The sequence below is a fragment of the Physella acuta genome, unplaced genomic scaffold (assembly GCF_028476545.2).
Source record: "Physella acuta isolate Inbredline_101_S28 unplaced genomic scaffold, ASM2847654v3 ptg000011l, whole genome shotgun sequence".
Lineage (NCBI taxonomy): Eukaryota > Metazoa > Mollusca > Gastropoda > Physidae > Physella > Physella acuta.
Window position 1 is genome coordinate 20,254 of NW_026731531.1, and position 21,268 is coordinate 41,521.

Consider the following 21,268-nt stretch of genomic DNA (forward strand, 5'->3'; position numbering starts at 1 on the left):
TAACAAAGCTTAATTTGATAATAATAATAAATTGCAGAATTCTATAATAAAATAACGTTTTTAAAATGTGGTAAAAGTAGATTAAACAAAAACTGTTGGTTAAAAATATTTTGATCTTATAAGCACATTCTTATTATTATTTTATAAACGTGCTGATGTTACAACAATAAAATTAAATTCTTTACACAATACATTTTTTTTACTTATTTGAGCTTGCATATAAATAGAAAAAAAAATTATCACAGAAATAATGCATCAAACAGATCATAAGATATTTCAATCCCGTTTTCTTTCTGAACATTAAAGACCACGACTTTCAAATGGAATGTATTTATATAATTTTTTATGGCAACATACATAATAAAGAAATAATTAGTTAGAATGCATAAGTTGATAATTTATGATATTTTGGCATCAATGTTGTAAATATTATGTGCTTAAAAAGAAAGTAGATTATTTTGCTAAAATTTTTTTAAACATGTTCATGGTTTTAACATCTTTTATAATCAAATTTTTGACAAATGTTCGTAGATTTTTTTTTTTTTTTTTGGTCAGATGGACGAGATTGTCAGTCAACAAAATTTCAACACACTTTGAAATTTAAGCGGGTAGATTCCAGTAAAAAAAAAACACTTCTTAATACTAGAGGGCAAACAAATTTTTCTAAACAGCTTTTAAAAGGTACATTCGTATATGTTTTCATTAAAAATCATGTGTTGGGAAAATCTTGGTAACTAAGACAATGGCGGTCATCTTGAACAATTAACATCTTCATAGGATTTCCACCTTTCACGAAGTATTATATTTTAAGGGGGTAGGCTCCAGGAAAAAAACCAACTTCTTAATTAAAACGTTTACTGATTACTGATTTGCCAAGGCAACCATATTTTCAGAAGAGTTCATGGTACATGCAAATGTTTTCCATTAAGTACCCTAACGTATACATATACACATACATAAAAAAGGCTTATTAATTAAAAAGTTTTTTCCCCGTTTTTTTCCGGAGCCTACCCCCGATAAACAATGAATTCTTAATTTTCTATCATATTTTGGGGTACTCAGCTAAAAAAAATTAAGTTTATATCTTCCAATTGATTTACGATGAATTTTCAAATTTTGGGTCCGTTAAAAACACCAAATTTTGGGGGATTTGGTGCATTAAATTTAGTGTTTTCAATGGACCCAAAATTTCACAATAGTATGTGTAATCTCCATTTTTTAAAAAAAAGGAAAAAATTAAATTTAGAAGTCTACTTGTATGTAACGTTTATGCAATTGATAATAATTTAATGTCAATTTAAATTTTTTGTTTTGTTATACCTACGTTTTTGTAATTAATTTGCTTGAAAGGGGGCGTTTTAATAAGTTTTGCATAGGGCGCTAAATAACCCGGCACTGTTTACATCTACTGCAGAGCTGCTAGCCACGCGACTAGGGTGGCTGAGAGAAAGACAGCCATTGATGAAGTTAGTGATCCAGCAGTGTCCAGTCCTTCAACGTTGCACAAATTGGCGGAGCAGCACCACTTAGCACTGAAAAATAAATTCACCTAACATAAATAGGGATATAACACATCAAGGTTACATATTTAGTCAGCAACGCAACCTCAAAGAAAAGTTTTTATTATTACTTTTTTACAACTTCTGGCAGTAGTGTACTCGTGCAGCTAGATTTTTAAATTGTGAATGTTCTAGAAATAAGGGACTAAATAATATGCCATTTATGGACCCATCCCTCCATAGCTGAAGCAATATATGGACCCATCCCTCCATAGCTGAAGTAATATATGGACCCATCCCTCCATAGCTGAAGCAATATATGGACCCATCCCTCCATAGCTGAAGCAATATATGGACCCATCCCTCCATAGCTGAAGTAATATATGGACCCATCCCTCCATAGCTGAAGCAATATATGGACCCATCCCTCAATAGCTGAAGCAATATATGGACCCATCCCTCCATAGCTGAAGCAATATATGGACCCATCCCTCCATAGCTGAAGCAATATATGGACCCATCCCTCCATAGCTGAAGCAATATATGGACCCATCCCTCCATAGCTGAAGCAATATATGGACCCATCCCTCCATAGCTGAAGCAATATATAGACCCATCCCTCCATAGCTGAAGCAATATATAGACCCATCCCTCCATAGCTGAAGCAATATATGGACCCATCCCTCCATAGCTGAAGCAATATATGGACCCATCCCTCCTAGGCTTAAGCAATATATGGACCCATCCCTCCATAGCTGAAGCAATATATAGACCCATCCCTCCATAGCTGAAGCAATATATGGACCCATCCCTCCATAGCTGAAGTAATATATGGACCCATCCCTCCATAGCTGAAGCAATATATGGACCCATCCCTCAATAGCTGAAGCAATATATGGACCCATCCCTCCATAGCTGAAGCAATATATGGACCCATCCCTCCATAGCTGAAGCAATATATGGACCCATCCCTCCATAGCTGAAGCAATATATGGACCCATCCCTCCATAGCTGAAGCAATATATAGACCCATCCCTCCATAGCTGAAGCAATATATAGACCCATCCCTCCATAGCTGAAGCAATATATGGACCCATCCCTCCATAGCTGAAGCAATATATGGACCCATCCCTCCTAGGCTGAAGCAATATATGGACCCATCCCTCCATAGCTGAAGCAATATATAGACCCATCCCTCCATAGCTGAAGCAATATATGGACCCATCCCTCCATAGCTGAAGCAATATATGGACCCATCCCTCCATAGCTGAAGTAATATATGGACCCATCCCTCCATAGCTGAAGCAATATATGGACCCATCCCTCCATAGCTGAAGCAATATATGGACCCATCCCTCCATATCTGAAGCAATATATGGACCCATCCCTCCATAGCTGAAGCAATAAATGAGCTTACGTCATATTTTTCCCAGCGACCATAATGTGAAAACTGTCATCACAATTGCTGCTAGCACACGTTGCCTTCACCGTGTAGGAGGGGGCTGTAGTGTTGGAGATTTCAATCTGTCGTGAACACAACATTGATGATAAAAAATGGCGTCATTTTCTTGTAAACACACAGAGGTAAAATAATATTTTTATGAGACAAATAATTCGTTTTTAAAATAAATATGCAAGCCAATAATCACATGGATGTTTTAGATTTGTAGACTCACCGTGCAAGGGAATGAAGATTGTTTCAAACATGTTGTTGTGCTGTTGTTGTTTATCAAATCTTTAAGGCAATTTTCGTAGTTGCAAGTTGTGTTATAACAAAGCTGAAATAAAATTGAAGTAGAAAATAAGTAGCCATATATATATATATATATATATATATATATATATATATATATATATATATATAATATTGTAAAAGGTCGTTGCTAATAAACAGGGATTGGGCGTTCTATTTTTTCGTCGAATTTTCAGCTTAACGAAAATTCCTGGAAATGTTGCAATAACGTGCACCGACCAGAACAATGGATTGATAAATCGATACCTGCGCGATTTATTGCCATGTCGCAACAAAGAAAATCGCTTTGGAAACAGAAATAAGACGGTCTTAAAAGAGGAGCAAAATGTATTGGTCAATAATTGTTTAGAAGCTCTTTTGTAACTATTTCCAGTAGAATAAATTGTGTATGGTGTGAAGTTTGCAGAATTGGTGAAAATGTATTCTCTGGTTTTCAAGACTTAAAGAGTTAACAGGCACCACATTACGATAGGCTGGTGGTGTCAATCTCAACTACCGGCTAAGCAAAGAATTAATATATAAATGTTAAAGACAGTTAATTCCATTGTATTTGTAATTCGTCAATAAAATTTTCGAAAGAATGTGGGGGTAAGAATGTGGGGGTAAGAATGTGGGGGTAAGAATGTGGGGGTAAGAATGTGGGGGTGTGGTCAGTTGATGTAGAGATGTGTGATCAGGGTACATGTGAACTCGTGGGGTGGCGTGTCCTTCTAACCCGAGAATCTCGAGTTCGAATCTGGGTTCAAATCAGTAGAACTTCCATGACTCCACCAATCTACAATGGGGCCCTAAAGGTGGCTGCGCATCGTAAACCTAACCAGTTTTACTTAAATTGGTTTTAACAGAACTAGTTATACTTAAATTTGTGAACTGAACCAGTTTTACTTAGAATGGTGAACTGAACCAGTGTTACTTAGAATGGTTAACAACCAGTGTTACTAAGAATGGTTAACAACCAGTGTTACTTAGAATGGTTAACAACCAGTGTTACTTAGAATGGTTAACAACCAGTGTTACTTAAAATGGTTAACAACCAGTGTTACTTAGAATGGTTAACAACCAGTGTTACTTAAAATGGTGAACTGAACCAGTGTTACTTAAAATGGTGAACTGAACCAGTGTTACTTAAAATGGTGAACTGAACCAGTGTTACTTAGAATGGTGAACTGAACCAGTGTTACTTAGAATGGTTAACAACCAGTGTTACTTAGAATGGTGAACTGAACCAGTGTTACTTAGAATGGTGAACTGAACCAGTGTTACTTAGAATGGTGAACTGAACCAGTGTTACTTAGAATGGTTAACAACCAGTGTTACTTAGAATGGTTAACAACCAGTGTTACTTAGAATGGTTAACAACCAGTGTTACTTAGAATGGTGAACTGAACCAGTGTTACTTAGAATGGTTAACAACCAGTGTTACTTAGAATGGTTAACAACCAGTGTTACTTAGAATGGTTAACAACCAGTGTTACTTAAAATGGTTAACAACCAGTGTTACTTAGAATGGTGAACTGAACCAGTGTTACTTAGAATGGTTAACAACCAGTGTTACTTAAAATGGTGAACTGAACCAGTGTTACTTAGAATGGTGAACTGAACCAGTGTTACTTAAAATGGTGAACTGAACCAGTGTTACTTAGAATGGTGAACTGAACCAGTGTTACTTAGAATGGTGAACTGAACCAGTGTTACTTAGAATGGTTAACAACCAGTGTTACTTAGAATGGTGAACTGAACCAGTGTTACTTAAAATGGTGAACTGAACCAGTGTTACTTAGAATGGTGAACTGAACCAGTGTTACTTAGAATGGTTAACAACCAGTGTTACTTAGAATGGTGAACTGAACCAGTGTTACTTAAAATGGTGAACTGAACCAGTGTTACTTAGAATGGTGAACTGAACCAGTGTTACTTAGAATGGTGAACTGAACCAGTGTTACTTAGAATGGTGAACTGAACCAGTGTTACTTAGAATGGTGAACTGAACCAGTGTTACTTAGAATGGTGAACTGAACCAGTGTTACTTAGAATGGTTAACAACCAGTGTTACTTAGAATGGTGAACTGAACCAGTGTTACTTAAAATGGTGAACTGAACCAGTGTTACTTAGAATGGTTAACAACCAGTGTTACTTAAAATGGTGAACTGAACCAGTGTTACTTAGAATGGTGAACTGAACCAGTGTTACTTAGAATGGTGAACTGAACCAGTGTTACTTAGAATGGTTAACAACCAGTGTTACTTAGAATGGTGAACTGAACCAGTGTTACTTAGAATGGTGAACTGAACCAGTGTTACTTAGAATGGTGAACTGAACCAGTGTTACTTAGAATGGTTAACAACCAGTGTTACTTAGAATGGTGAACTGAACCAGTGTTACTTAGAATGGTTAACAACCAGTGTTACTTAGAATGGTTAACAACCAGTGTTACTTAAAATGGTGAACTGAACCAGTGTTACTTAGAATGGTGAACTGAACCAGTGTTACTTAGAATGGTTAACAACCAGTGTTACTTAGAATGGTGAACTGAACCAGTGTTACTTAGAATGGTGAACTGAACCAGTGTTACTTAGAATGGTTAACAACCAGTGTTACTTAGAATGGTGAACTGAACCAGTGTTACTTAGAATGGTTAACAACCAGTGTTACTTAGAATGGTGAACTGAACCAGTGTTACTTAGAATGGTGAACTGAACCAGTGTTACTTAGAATGGTTAACAACCAGTGTTACTTAGAATGGTGAACTGAACCAGTGTTACTTAGAATGGTTAACAACCAGTGTTACTTAGAATGGTGAACGGAACCAGTGTTACTTAAAATGGCGAACTGAACCAGTGTTACTTAAAATGGTGAACTGAACCAGTGTTACTTAGAATGGTGAACTGAACCAGTGTTACTTAAAATGGTGAACTGAACCAGTGTTACTTAGAATGGTTAACAACCAGTGTTACTTAGAATGGTGAACTGAACCAGTGTTACTTAGAATGGTGAACTGAACCAGTGTTACTTATAATGGTGAACTGAACCAGTGTTACTTAAAATGGTGAACTGAACCAGTGTTACTTATAATGGTGAACTGAACCAGTGTTACTTAGAATGGTGAACTGAACCAGTGTTACTTAGAATGGTGAACTGAACCAGTGTTACTTAGAATGGTTAACAACCAGTGTTACTTAGAATGGTGAACTGAACCAGTGTTACTTAGAATGGTTAACAACCAGTGTTACTTAGAATGGTGAACTGAACCAGTGTTACTTAGAATGGTGAACTGAACCAGTGTTACTTAGAATGGTTAACAACCAGTGTTACTTAGAATGGTGAACTGAACCAGTGTTACTTAGAATGGTTAACAACCAGTGTTACTTAGAATGGTGAACGGAACCAGTGTTACTTAAAATGGCGAACTGAACCAGTGTTACTTAAAATGGTGAACTGAACCAGTGTTACTTAGAATGGTGAACTGAACCAGTGTTACTTAAAATGGTGAACTGAACCAGTGTTACTTAGAATGGTTAACAACCAGTGTTACTTAGAATGGTGAACTGAACCAGTGTTACTTAGAATGGTGAACTGAACCAGTGTTACTTATAATGGTGAACTGAACCAGTGTTACTTAAAATGGTGAACTGAACCAGTGTTACTTATAATGGTGAACTGAACCAGTGTTACTTAGAATGGTGAACTGAACCAGTGTTACTTAGAATGGTGAACTGAACCAGTGTTACTTAGAATGGTGAACTGAACCAGTGTTACTTAAATTGGTGAACTGAACCAGTGTTACTTACATTGGTGAACTGAACCAGTGTTACTTAGAATGGTGAACTGAACCAGTGTTACTTAGAATGGTGAACGGAATCAGTGTTACTTAGAATGGTGAACTGAACCAGTGTTACTTACGAGTGGTGCAGGAGTGGTTGTTGTTCTGGTGGTTGTTGTCGTTCTCGTGGTTGCTGATGTTGTCGTTGGTGTGGCAGTGCTTGCTGCTGTTGCTGAAGTTGAAAAATGAATGCAATCTACATTTCTTCCGTCAAGTAAAAAAAAACAGAATAAACGCAGCAAGCCCAATCAAGAGTTATGTACAAACACATTTTACAGATACACATCTCTTCTTGAGTTGGGTGAATGCCCCATCCAGCACTTTGATCCAACTTTACTGGTATTTACTAGGTGATATTTTCCTTCCTCGTAATAGGGCTGGTAAGCAGGTCACTAACCAGTTCTACGGCTCAATAAAACCTGCATGAGCCATAGAACTGGTTGGTGACCTACTTTACTTACCAGCCCTATTACTTTCTGAACTTATGGCTTCTGTATTTATAAGCAAGGAATTCTTAATTAATCACGAAATGGCAAAGAGACTTACTGGTCGCTGTAGTTGCTGTGGTCATTGTTGAAGTTGCTGGTGTAGTTGCTGGTGCTGATGTTGCCGTCGTAGCTGTATTGCCTGTGGTTGTCGCTGTCGATGGTGTGGTTGTTGCTGTATTGCCTGTGGTTGTTGCTGTATTGCCTGTGGTTGTTGCTGTATTGCCTGTGGTTGTTGCTGTATTGCCTGTGGTTGTTGCTGTTGATGGTGTGGTTGTTGCTGTCGATGGTGTGGTTGTTGCTGTAGTGTCTGTGGTTGTTGCTGTATTGCCTGTGGTTGTTGCTGTTGATGGTGTGGTTGTTGCTGTCGATGGTGTGGTTGTTGCTGTCGATGGTGTGGTTGTTGCTGTAGTGTCTGTGGTTGTTGCTGTCGATGGTGTGGTTGTTGCTGTAGTGTCTGTGGTTGTTGCTGTCGATGGTGTGGTTGTTGCTGTAGTGTCTGTGGTTGTTGCTGTTGATGGTGTGGTTGTTGCTGTAGTGTCTGTGGTTGTTGCTGTCGATGGTGTGGTTGTTGCTGTAGTGTCTGTGGTTGTTGCTGTCGATGGTGTGGTTGTTGCTGAAGTGTCTGTGGTTGTTGCTGTCGATGGTGTGGTTGTTGCTGTAGTGTCTGTGGTTGTTGCTGTCGATGGTGTGGTTGTTGCTGTAGTGTCTGTGGTTGTTGCTGTCGATGGTGTGGTTGTTGCTGTAGTGCCTGTGGTTGTTGATGTCGATGGTGTGGTTGTTGCTGTTGATGGTGTGGTTGTTGCTGTGGATGGTGTGGTTGTTGCTGTAGTGTCTGTGGTTGTTGCTGTTGTTTGTGTTGCGGTTGAAGCAGTGCTGTCTGTAGTGGTAGCAGTCGTTGGTATTGAAGTTGTTGTACTTGCTGTGGTCATTGTTGATGTTGTTCCTGTAGTGTCTGTTGTTGTCATTGACGTTGTCGTTGGTGCTGTTGTCGTTGTTGTAGTATCAGTTGTCGATGGTGTTGTTGTAGTGTCAATTGTCGTCGTTGGTGTTGTTGTTGCAGTATCTGTTGATGTCGTTGGTGTTGATGTTGTAGTGTCGGTTGTTGTTGCTGATGTTGTTGTTGCAGTATCTGTTGATGTCGTTGGTGTTGATGTAGTACTGTCGGTTGTTGTTGCTGATGTTGTTGTTGCAGTATCTGTTGATGTCGTTGGTGTTGATGTTGTAGTGTCGGTTGTTGTCGCTGATGTTGTTGTTGCAGTATCTGTTGATGTCGTTGGTGTTGATGTTGTAGTGTCGGTTGTTGTCGCTGATGTTGTTGTTGCAGTATCTGTTGATGTCGTTGGTGTTGATGAAGTACTGTCGGTTGTTGTTGCTGATGTTGTTGTTGCAGTATCTGTTGATGTCGTTGGTGTTGATGTTGTAGTGTCGGTTGTTGTCGCTGATGTTGTTGTTGCAGTATCTGTTGATGTCGTTGGTGTTGATGTTGTAGTGTCGGTTGTTGTTGCTGATGTTGTTGCTGTATCTGTTGATGTCGTTGGTGTTGATGTTGTAGTGTCGGTTGTTGTTGTTGGTGTAGTGTCAGTTGGTGTCGTCGTTGCTGTAGGATCAGTTGATGTTGTCGCCGGTGTAGTTGTCGAATCTGTTGTCGTTGACAATCCTTCTGTGGTTGTATTCCACTCAGTGGTGTCTGTTCAATCAAATACAAACAGCGAAGTAAAAACAAAGCTTTGAATAATTCAAAGCACACGTTACCAAATAGTTTTAAAATTGGCGCTTAAGGCAATTTGTTTTAGACCATCACGATCTATGCGGGCTGTTTCGCGGGGCTTTAGAAAACGATCGAAAATAGGGAGTGACGTATCGTAATGTTTGCAGTAGCGAGACATCTAATTGCTATATGAACAATACAGCTAGCACACAGGCGACGCATCGAGACAACTTATTTTATATCTTCGTCTGTGTATTTATTAACTTATGTAAGCAAACATTAGAATAACTACCAATTACTATTAAGCGAAAAATAATAAATATTTCAAAAGTAATCACTTACACGAGGAATTTCGTAGCAAGCTTGAGCTAAAAGACAATTTAAGTGTTTAATGTAATATTGGTTTCATGTATAAACCTAGCTAATCTGAAGTTGTAAACCCATAGTTAAGCTTTTGTTAACTTACAGACGCAAAGTTACCACAAAACACATTAGAAAATGGCTGTTATAGGAAATATTTGTCATTTACTACTGCGTACGACATGATCAATTTTATAGTGTGCCAGCTTCAACAGTTTGACATAATGGTGAAAATCTATACCATCGCTAATTAAACACAAATGAAAAGAAAAAATATTCCTTTGATTTAGCCACAGAAATCAGAGCGCGGAGTACCCCGTATTTGCTTTTCTTTTTTTCTGCTAGATTTGTTTAACTAGGAAAAATCCAAAAACTCAAACGGAGCAAAGTTTGATGTAAAAAAAAGGTCTTATTGAATATTGTTCTTACTCACCGAAGGACACACATATAGATGCGGACAATTATGTTAGTGGCCACTGGCTATACATAATTTATGAAGTTCTTAGAATCACAAAATATTTTTATAAATAAGATAAGTCTACAAAGATAAATTGATTTTCCTTTGTCATTTAGGGGGCTTCTAGATCGATTACGTATTCTGACAAAGTTCTTTTGTTCGAAGCATCTTTTGTAGTTTAAGTAGCTTTAGGCCTGTCGGCACTAACTTTTTTCACACTATTCACCACTACCACCTTTATATGACACCACTACCACTTTCATGGCACACCACTACCACCTTCATGTCACACCACTACCACCATTATGTCACACCACTAGCACCTTCATGTCACACCACTACCACCTTCATATCACACCACTACCACCTTCATGTCACACCACTACCACCTTCATGTCACACCACTACCACCTTCATGTCACACCACTAGCACCTTCATGTCACACCACTACCACCTTCATGTCACACCACTACCATCTTCATGTCACACCACTACCGCCTTCATATCACACCACTACCACCTTCATGTCACACCACTACCACCTTCATGTCACACCACTACCACCTTCATGTCACACCACTACCACCTCCATGTCACACCACTACCACCTTCATATCACACCACTACCACCTTCATGTCACACCACTACCACCTTCATGTCACACCACTACCACCTTCATATCACACCACTACCACCTTCATGTCACACCACTACCACCTTCATGTCACACCACTACCACCTTCATGTCACACCACTACCATCTTCATGTCACACCACTACCACCTTCATATCACACCACTACCACCTTCATGTCACACCACTACCACCTTCATGTGACAACACTACCCCCTTCATGTCACACCACTACCACCTTCATGTGACAACACTACCACCTTCATGTAACAACACTACCACCTTCATGTCACACCACTACCACCTTCATGTGACAACACTACCACCTTCATGTCACACCACTACCACCTTCATGTCACACCACTACCACCTTCCTGTCACATGTCACACCACTACCACCTTCATGTCACACCACTACCATCTTCATGTTACACCACTACCACCTTCATGTCACACCACTACCACCTTCATGGCACACCACTACCACCTTCATGTCACACCACTACCACCTTCATGTCACACCACTACCACCTTCATGTGACACCACTACCACCTTCATGTCACACCACTACCACCTTCATGTCACACCACTACCACCTTCATGTCACACCACTACCACCTTTATGTCACAACACTACCACCTTCATGTCACACCACAACCACCTTCATGTCACACCACTACCACCTTCATGTCACACCACTACCACCTTCATGTCACACCACTACCATCTTCATGTCACACCACTACCACCTTCATATCACACCACTACCACCTTCATGTCACACCACTACCACCTTCATGTCACAACACTACCACCTTCATTTCACACCACTACCACCTTCATGTGACAACACTACCACCTTCATGTAACAACACTACCACCTTCATGTCACACCACTACCACCTTCATGTGACAACACTACCACCTTCATGTCACACCACTACCACCTTCATGTCACACCACTACCACCTTCCTGTCACATGTCACACCACTACCACCTTCATGTCACACCACTACCATCTTCATGTTACACCACTACCACCTTCATGTCACACCACTACCACCTTCATGGCACACCACTACCACCTTCATGTCACACCACTACCACCTTCATGTCACACCACTACCACCTTCATGTGACACCACTACCACCTTCATGTCACACCACTACCACCTTCATGTCACACCACTACCACCTTCATGTCACACCACTGCCACCTTTATGTCACAACACTACCACCTTCATGTCACACCACAACCACCTTCATGTCACACCACTACCACCTTCATGGCACACCACTACCACCTTCATGTCACACCACTACCACCTTCATGTCACACCACTACCACCTTCATGTCACACCACTACCACCTTCATATCACACCACTACCACCTCCATGTCACACCACTACCACCTTCATATCACACCACTACCACCTTCATGTCACACCACTACCATCTTCATGTCACACCACTACCACCTTCATGTCACACAACTACCACCTTCATGTGACACCACTACCACCTTCATGTCACACCACTACCACCTTCATGTCACACCACTACCACCTTCATGTCACACCACTACCACCTTCATATCACACAACTACCACCTTCATGTCACACCACTACCACCTTCATGTCACACCACTACCACCTTCATGTCACACAACTACCACCTTCATGTGACACCACTACCACCTTCATGTCACACCACTACCACCTTCATGTCACACCACTACCACCTTCATGTCACACCACTACCACCTTCATATCACACCACTACCACCTTCATGTCACACCACTACCACCTTCATGTCACACCACTACCACCTTCATGTCACACAACTACCACCTTCATGTGACACCACTACCACCTTCATGTCACACCACTACCACCTTCATGTCACACCACTACCACCTTCATGTCACACCACTACCACCTTCATATCACACCACTACCATCTTCATGTTACACCACTACCACCTTCATGTCACACCACTACCACCTTCATGGCACACCACTACCACCTTCATGTCACACCACTACCACCTTCATGTCACACCACTACCACCTTCATGTCACACCACTACCATCTTCATGTTACACCACTACCACCTTCATGTCACACCACTACCACCTTCATGGCACACCACTACCACCTTCATGTCACACCACTACCACCTTCATGTCACACCACTACCACCTTCATGTCACACCACTACCACCTTCATGTCACACCACTACCACCTTCATGTCACACCACTACCACCTTCATGTCACACCACTACCACCTTCATGTCACACCACTACCACCTTCATGTCACACCACTACCACCTTTATGTCACAACACTACCACCTTCATGTCACACCACAACCACCTTCATGTCACACCACTACCACCTTCATGGCACACCACTACCACCTTCATGTCACACCACTACCACCTTCATGTCACACCACTACCACCTTCATGTCACACCACTACCACCTTCATATCACACCACTACCACCTCCATGTCACACCACTACCACCTTCATATCACACCACTACCACCTTCATGTCACACCACTACCATCTTCATGTCACACCACTACCACCTTCATGTCACACAACTACCACCTTCATGTGACACCACTACCACCTTCATGTCACACCACTACCACCTTCATGTCACACCACTACCACCTTCATGTCACACCACTACCACCTTCATATCACACCACTACCACCTTCATGTCACACCACTACCACCTTCATGTCACACCACTACCACCTTCATGTCACACAACTACCACCTTCATGTGACACCACTACCACCTTCATGTCACACCACTACCACCTTCATGTCACACCACTACCACCTTCATATCACACCACTACCACCTTCATGTCACACCACTACCACCTTCATGTCACACCACTACCACCTTCATGTCACACAACTACCACCTTCATGTCACACCACTACCACCTTCATGTCACACCACTACCACCTTCATGTCACACCACTACCACCTTCATGTCACACAACTACCACCTTCATGTGACACCACTACCACCTTCATGTCACACCACTACCACCTTCATGTCACACCACTACCACCTTCATGTCACACCACTACCACCTTCATATCACACCACTACCACCTTCATGTCACACCACTACCACCTTCATGTCACACCACTACCACCTTCATGTCACACAACTACCACCTTCATGTCACACCACTACCACCTTCATGTCACACCACTACCACCTTCATGGCACACCACTACCACCTTCATGTCACACCACTACCACCTTCATGTCACACAACTACCACCTTCATGTGACACCACTACCACCTTCATGTCACACCACTACCACTAAAAACACCTGTACCAACCTGTGGTATTCCAATTAGCTGTTGTGTTCTCATATGTCGAGTTGTCATACGTCGTGACATTTGTCCCTTGTGACATCACCACATCGTTGCAAGCTGAGATAAGCAACAGTAGAGGAACGAATCCTGGTTGGAAGGGAAAAATAATGCTGAATATATAATTTTACAAAGCTGATTGAACTAAGAGAATAAAACTATTTCTTTCTAGGTTCTAGGTATATCCAATTCACCTTCGTAAAAGAATCTACTTGTTACTGCAAAATGAGTAAAGAGGTAGACGTATCAAATGGTTCAAAAAATTAAGTAGTAAATGACACAAGTTATAGAAACACACACCTGTCCAAATGTACATGGCTGGCTGTTAATATCAACTTCGTGATCTCGTATTTCTGTAACAAAGAAAAGGATGCATGTACGTTAAAAATAAACAAATTAATCTCGTGAAATGAAGTAATTTACAGGCCCTATGAAAAATTTTAAACGTAAACACACACGATGTATTTTGTCGAATGTACTCGGCCTTATACATTTTTTTACACAAACCCCTGTCTTATAAATTAAATCACATCATTATACACTTTTATCTACAATAGGCTTGAAAAGTCTACGTAATTCAGAGTTTCTGCCAGGCATCTCTTCGGCGTGGGGGGGGGGGGCGTCCCCCAAAGTAAGTCTACCACCCCCCCCCCCGAACGATATGAAATTTATATAGAAAATATATACTTTTAACAGTGTCCACCCCCCCCCCCCGAAAATTTCAAGTGCCTCCACACCCTGAGAAAAAAGTCTGGAAGAAACACTGACGTAATCATACTACATTTTTTTTTCTTTTTTTTTATAAATTCAAATATTTAAAAAAAAAACGCTCTCAACCCAGCCTCGAAGTCAACCGGAATGGCCAGGGAAAGTGAAACAATGAAAGTTACAACACTTGCTTTTCATGATAAAACACAATAGTGGTCAATAAGGTAGAGACTCTTTGTTTATTTATTTTTAATAATATAACATCCCCAATCACCACAACACCCTGACTCTACTTATCCAAATTAAAAATAAGTGTTAGCTTAATTACTAATATATTACTAGTAATTATTTGTTTGAATATTTCTAGCCTTAATATAACTGGAATTCATTTTGCGCTTATTTAACAAATGTTATAAAATATTCAATTTTGGTGGAAAAATGTGCTATTTGGCAACAACTGTTTGGAACCAGCTTTTCAAGCTCACCGATCCTATATAAAAAGAAATTATTCAGCTATTAATTAATTCACGAAGGACGTTGTTTATCCTAATTAATAATTTACGTTTTCCTATCCGACTAGACTACAACCATTTTCAATCCATCACTAACGACTCTCCCACCCCACTTGCTCCAAATCATTTTAGCGGGGTTATTAACTGTAACATCGCGTCATTCTCTCGACAAGATGTTTACCACGTTGTCATGGCAACAGTCAATGTAAATCGTGCTCTAATTAAGAACAAGATTTGATTTGATTTCAAATGCGCCAACAGATAATTACTTATTTTCTGACTTTGGATGCCATCGTCGGTTCGATAAATAAATCGATGTATCCACACATTCTGAAATAACGTCTTTTAAAAACATTTAGAACGTCTCGTGTCGATTCTTTTATGCGAGGCTTAGTTGAAAGGAGTTGTTAACTCCACCTAAACTCTCTAGCTTCGTATTTGGTCGAATTAAAATCAAGACAACGAGAAAATAAACTAAGATATTTTGTCCGTAATTTCACGTGTCCTGATATATTTTGTCCTAAGATCATTTATCTTTGAGCTGTTTTATTTGCAATCATTTGTCATGAATATATATATATATATATATATATATATATATATATATATATATATATATATATATATGTGTAACTAGTGTAGGCCTAGTTACTAGTCACTATTGTTAAGAACGCAATAGTGCAGGTGTTGGACTGATAAGCCAAGGCGTAGTTTGAGAAGCGATACGACAAAGCCGCTGCGCAGTTCACAGGCTGACGTAACAGTGCAGATGGTTTATTAATCGGATTGTATGACAGAAGCTGCGCAATTAATATTCTGATGCAACGATTAGAATACGAGTACGAATACGAGTACGAATACGAGTACGAATACGATTACGAATACGAAGGGATATATAGGAAGGCGACAGCTGAGAACGAGGAGTAGGAGTGTGACAGTATCAAGTTGGTTATTGAACGGTGTAGACGTATTGTGTTAATAGGGACGATAGACATGTGCATTCGGTTATGTGAAGACTAGTGAGGACGGTTGGGGGTCAGTTGATTCATTATATTATTGTGAAGCATTTCTTTTTGATTCATGTAATAAAAGGATCAATGGTAAACCTGCATCTTCGAGTATCTATATTGTGGTCGATGTTGTGTAGACTGAGTAAATACACTCGTTAACATTTGGCACTACAAGCAAATAGACTCGTTACATTTGGCGTTGTCGAGCAGAAGATGCAACTAGACTCGGTTACATATATATATATATATATATATATATATATATATATATATATATATAATATTAAAAACGCCAGGCGAATAGTAAGCGTTTGCAACCTAGAATCATAATATTGTGCAGGGTTTTAAAAATTCTCAAATTAACTTTTACATGTTTTTTTTTTACATTGTGAAGGATTTTATTTAAAAATTCACAAGTTAACTTTTATAACATGATTTTAGTTTGGCACACATTATCTTCGTGGGACGATTCGAGATCTAGAATCCGGGTTCTAGTCAGTAGAACGTCAAGAGTCCACCCAACTAGAATAGGGGCAAAATTGTTAAGGTGGATGCGCAAAGTGCTGACCATACTATCCCTCCATATTCCGAGATCCCTGAAAACAGGTGAACTCTACTTCACTTGCCAGAAGGACCGCCAGGTTTGAAAATATTTTTTTTATCTCCAAGTAACATTTGGTTATAAAGATACCGTGACGCTCTAAAATTTGAGCCTGCTAATTTTCTCGAGGTATCAAATAACAAAGCTCAAGAGAGGCAGTGATCTCCCGAACAAAGGGGGTCATATGTCAGTGCTTCTGACTGGTCCATGTCTTTTTTAAGTCACGTGAGGATCTGTTTACGTTGGAGATGTTGAGAGATGCATGATTTGTTGGTGTGTGGGTTGTATGATGTGTGGGTTGTATGGTGTGTGGGTTGTATGGTGTGTGGGTTGTGGGTTGTATGATGTGTGGGTTGTATGATGTTTGGTTTGTATGGTGTGTGAGTAGTATGATGTGTGGGTTGTATGGTGTGTGGGTTGTATGATGTGTGAGTTGTATGATATGTGGGTTGTATGGTGTGTGGGTTGTATGGTGTGTGGGTTGTATGATGTGTGGGTTGTGGGTTGTATAATGTGTAGGTTGTATGGTGTGTAGGTTGTATGATATGTGGGTTGTATGGTGTGTGGGTTGTATGGTGTGTGGGTTGTATGATGTGTGGGTTGTATGATGTGGGGGTTGTATGATGTGTGGGTTGTGGGTTGTATGATGTGTGGGTTGTGGGTTGTATGATGTGTGGGTTGTATGTGTGGGTTTTCACTTTTGGGAGCTTGTATGTGTGGGTTGTCTGATGTGTGGATTGTATGATGTGTGGGTTGTATGGTGTGTGGGTTGTATGGTGTGTAGGTTGTATGGTGTGGGGGTTGTATGATGTGTGGGTTGTGGGTTGTATGATGTGTGGGTTGTGGGTTGTATGATGTGTGGGTTGTATGTGTGGGTTTTCACTTTTGGGAGCTTGTATGTGTGGGTTGTCTGATGTGTGGATTGTATGATGTGTGGGTTGTATGGTGTGTGGGTTGTATGGTGTGTGGGTTGTATGGTGTGTGGGTTGTATGGTGTGTGGGTTGTATGGTGTGTAGGTTGTATAGTGTGTGGGTTGTATGATGTGTGGGTTGTATAGTGTGTGGGTTGTATGATGTGTGGGTTGTATGGTGTGTGGGTTGTATGATGTGTGTGGTTGTATGGTGTGTGTGTGTTGTATGGTGTGGGGGTTGTATGATGTGTGGGTTGTATAGTGTGTGGGTTGTATGATGTGGGTTTTGTATTGTGTGGGGGTTGTATGATGTGTGAGTTGTATGGTGTGTGGGTTGTATGATGTGTGGGTTGTATGGTGTGTGGGTTGTATGATGTGTGGGTTGTATGATGTGTGGGTTGTATGATGTGTGGGTTGTATGATGTGTGGGTTGTATGGTGTGTTGGTTGTATGATGTGTGGGTTGTATGGTGTGTGGGTTGTATGATATGTGGGTTGTATGATGTGTGGGTTGTATGATGTGTGGGTTGTATGGTGTGTGGGTTGTATGATATGTGGGTTGTATGATGTGTGGGTTGTATGATGTGTGGGTTGTATGGTGTGTGGGTTGTATGATATGTGGGTTGTATGATGTGTGGGTTGTATGGTGTGTGGGTTGTATGATATGTGGGTTGTATGATGTGTGGGTTGTATGATGTGTGGGTTGTATGGTGTGTGGGTTGTATGATGTGTGGGTTGTATGATGTGTGGGTTGTATGATGTGTGGGTTGTATGATGTGTGGGTTGTATGATGTGTGGGTTGTATGGTGTGTGGGTTGTATGATGTGTGGGTTGTATGGTGTGTGGGTTGTATGATGTGTGGGTTGTGGGTTGTATGATGTGTGGGTTGTATGATGTGTGGTTGTATGATGTGTGTGTTGTATGATGTGTGGGTTATATGGTGTGTAGGTTGTATGGTGTGGGGTTGTATGATGTGTGGGTTGTATAGTGTGTGGGTTGTATGATGTGTGGGTTGTATGGTGTGTGGGTTGTATGATGTGTGTGGTTGTATGGTGTGTGTGTGTTGTATGATGTGTGGTTCGTATGATGTGCGGGTTGTATGATATGTGGGTTGTGGGTTGTATAATGTGAGGGTTGTATGATGTGTGGGTTGTATGATGTGTGGGTTGTATGATGTGTGGGTTGTATGATGTGTGGGTTGTATGATGTGTGGGTTGTATGATGTGTGGGTTGTATGATGTGTGGGTTGTATGATGTGTGGGTTGTATGGTGCGTGGGTTGAATGATGTGTGTGGTTGTATGGTGTGTGTGTGTTGTATGATGTGTGGGTCGTATGATGTGCGGGTTGTATGATATGTGGGTTGTGGGTTGTATAATGTGAGGGTTGTATGATGTGTGGGTTGTATGATGTGTGGGTTCTATGGTATATGGGTTGTATGATGTGCGGGTCTTATGATATGTGGGTTGTGGGTTGTATAATGTGAGGGTTGTATGATGTGTGGGTTGTATGATGTGTGGGTTGTATGATGTGTGGGTTGTATGATGTGTGGGTTGTATGATGTGTGGGTTGTATGATGTGTGGGTTGTATGATGTGTGGGTTGTATGATGTGTGGGTTGTATGGTGCGTGGGTTGAATGATGTGTGTGGTTGTATGGTGTGTGTGTGTTGTATGATGTGTGGGTCGTATGATGTGCGGGTTGTATGATATGTGGGTTGTGGGTTGTATGATGTGTGGGTTGTGGGTTGTATGATGTGTGGGTTGTATGATGTGTGGGTTGTATGATGTGTGGGTTGTATGATGTGTGGGTTGTATGATGTGTGGGTTGTATGATGTGTGGGTTGTATGATGTGTGGGTTGTATGATGTGTGGGTTGTATGGTGTGTGGGTTGTATGATGTGTGGGTTGTATGATGTGTGGGTTGTATGGTGTGTGGGTTGTATGATGTGTGGGTTGTATAGTGTGTGGGTTGTATGGTGTGTGGGTTGTATGATGTGTGGGTTGTATGATGTGTGGGTTGTATGATGTGTGGGTTGTATGATGTGTGGGTTGTGGGTTGTATGGTGTGTGGGTTGTAGGGTGTGTGGGTTGTATGATGTGTGGGTTGTATGATGTGTGGATTGTATGGTGTGTGGGTTGTATGGTGTGTGGGTTGTATGATGTGTGGGTTGTATGTGTGGGTTGTATGATGTGTGGGTTGTATGGTGTGTGGGTTGTGGGTTGTATGATGTGTGAGTTGTATGATGTGTGGATTGTATGGTGTGTGGGTTGTATGATGTGTGGGTTGTATGATGTGTGGGTTGTATGATGTGTGGGTTGTATGATGTGTGGGTTGTATGATGTGTGGGTTGTATGATGTGTGGGTTGTATGATGTGTGGGTTGTATGGTGTGTGGGTTGTAGGGTGTGTGGGTTGTATGATGTGTGGGTTGTATGATGTGTGGATTGTATGGTGTGTGGGTTGTATGGTGTGTGGGTTGTATGGTGTGTGGGTTGTATGATGTGTGGGTTGTATGTGTGGGTTGTATGATGTGTGGGTTGTATGGTGTGTGGGTTGTGGGTTGTATGATGTGTGGGTTGTATGATGTGTGGGTTGTATGGTGTGTGGGTTGTATGGTGTGTGGGTTGTGGGTTGTATGATGTGTGGGTTGTATGATGTGTGGGTTGTATGGTGTGTGGGTTGTATGATGTGTGGGTTGTGGGTTGTATGATGTGTGGGTTGTATGATGTGTGGGTTGTATGATGTGTGGGTTGTATGATGTGTGGGTTGTATGATGTGTGGGTTGTATGATGTGTGGGTTGTATGATGTGTGGGTTGTATGATGTGTGGGTTGTATGGTGTGTGGGTTGTAGGGTGTGTGGGTTGTATGATGTGTGGGTTGTATGATGTGTGGATTGTATGGTGTGTGGGTTGTATGGTGTGTGGGTTGTATGGTGTGTGGGTTGTATGATGTGTGGGTTGTATGTGTGGGTTGTATGATGTGTGGGTTGTATGGTGTGTGGGTTGTGGGTTGTATGATGTGTGGGTTGTATGATGTGTGGGTTGTATGGTGTGTGGGTTGTATGGTGTGTGGGTTGTGGGTTGTATGATGTGTGGGTTGTATGATGTGTGGGTTGTATGGTGTGTGGGTTGTATGATGTGTGGGTTGTGGGTTGTATGGTGTGTGGGTTGTATGGTGTGTGGGTTGTATGATGTGTGGGTTGTGGGTTGTATGGTGTGTGGGTTGTATGGTGTGTGAGTTGTATGATGTGTGGGTTGTATGATGTGTGGGTTGTATGGTGTGTGAGTTGTATGATGTGTGGGTTGTATGATGTGTGGGTTGTATGATGTGTGGGTTGTATGATGTGAGAGTTGAATGATGTGTGGGTTTCCAGTTGTG

General features: G+C 41.0%; 1 protein-coding gene and 1 long non-coding RNA gene across 2 annotated transcripts; both read right to left on the minus strand.

Annotated features, from left to right (window-relative positions):
* Nucleotides 1-2,916: 2,916 nt before the first annotated feature.
* Nucleotides 2,917-7,231, minus strand: LOC131931957 (uncharacterized). Its single transcript, XR_009384419.1, has 3 exons — nucleotides 7,154-7,231; nucleotides 3,176-3,277; nucleotides 2,917-3,023 (listed from the first exon to the last, which is right to left on the minus strand). It is a non-coding gene; the product is annotated as an uncharacterized LOC131931957 (long non-coding RNA).
* Nucleotides 7,232-7,615: 384 nt separating this feature from the next.
* Nucleotides 7,616-10,254, minus strand: LOC131932004 (integumentary mucin A.1-like). Its single transcript, XM_059288907.1, has 3 exons — nucleotides 10,233-10,254; nucleotides 8,384-9,248; nucleotides 7,616-7,712 (listed from the first exon to the last, which is right to left on the minus strand). The coding sequence occupies exons 1-3, from the start codon at nucleotides 10,252-10,254 to the stop codon at nucleotides 7,616-7,618; spliced, it is 984 nt and encodes a 327-aa protein (XP_059144890.1).
* Nucleotides 10,255-21,268: the final 11,014 nt, after the last annotated feature.

Coding starts and splice junctions, on each gene's coding strand:
- LOC131932004 (XM_059288907.1), bottom strand. CDS start 10,254: ATGCTTCGAACAAAAGAACTTT. Junction 9,249..10,232: donor GCTTCGAACAAAAGAACTTT/GTCAGAATACGT, acceptor TTGATTGAACAG/ACACCACTGAGTGGAATACA. Junction 7,713..8,383: donor ACAACCACAGACACTACAGC/AACAACCACACC, acceptor CACCATCGACAG/CGACAACCACAGGCAATACA.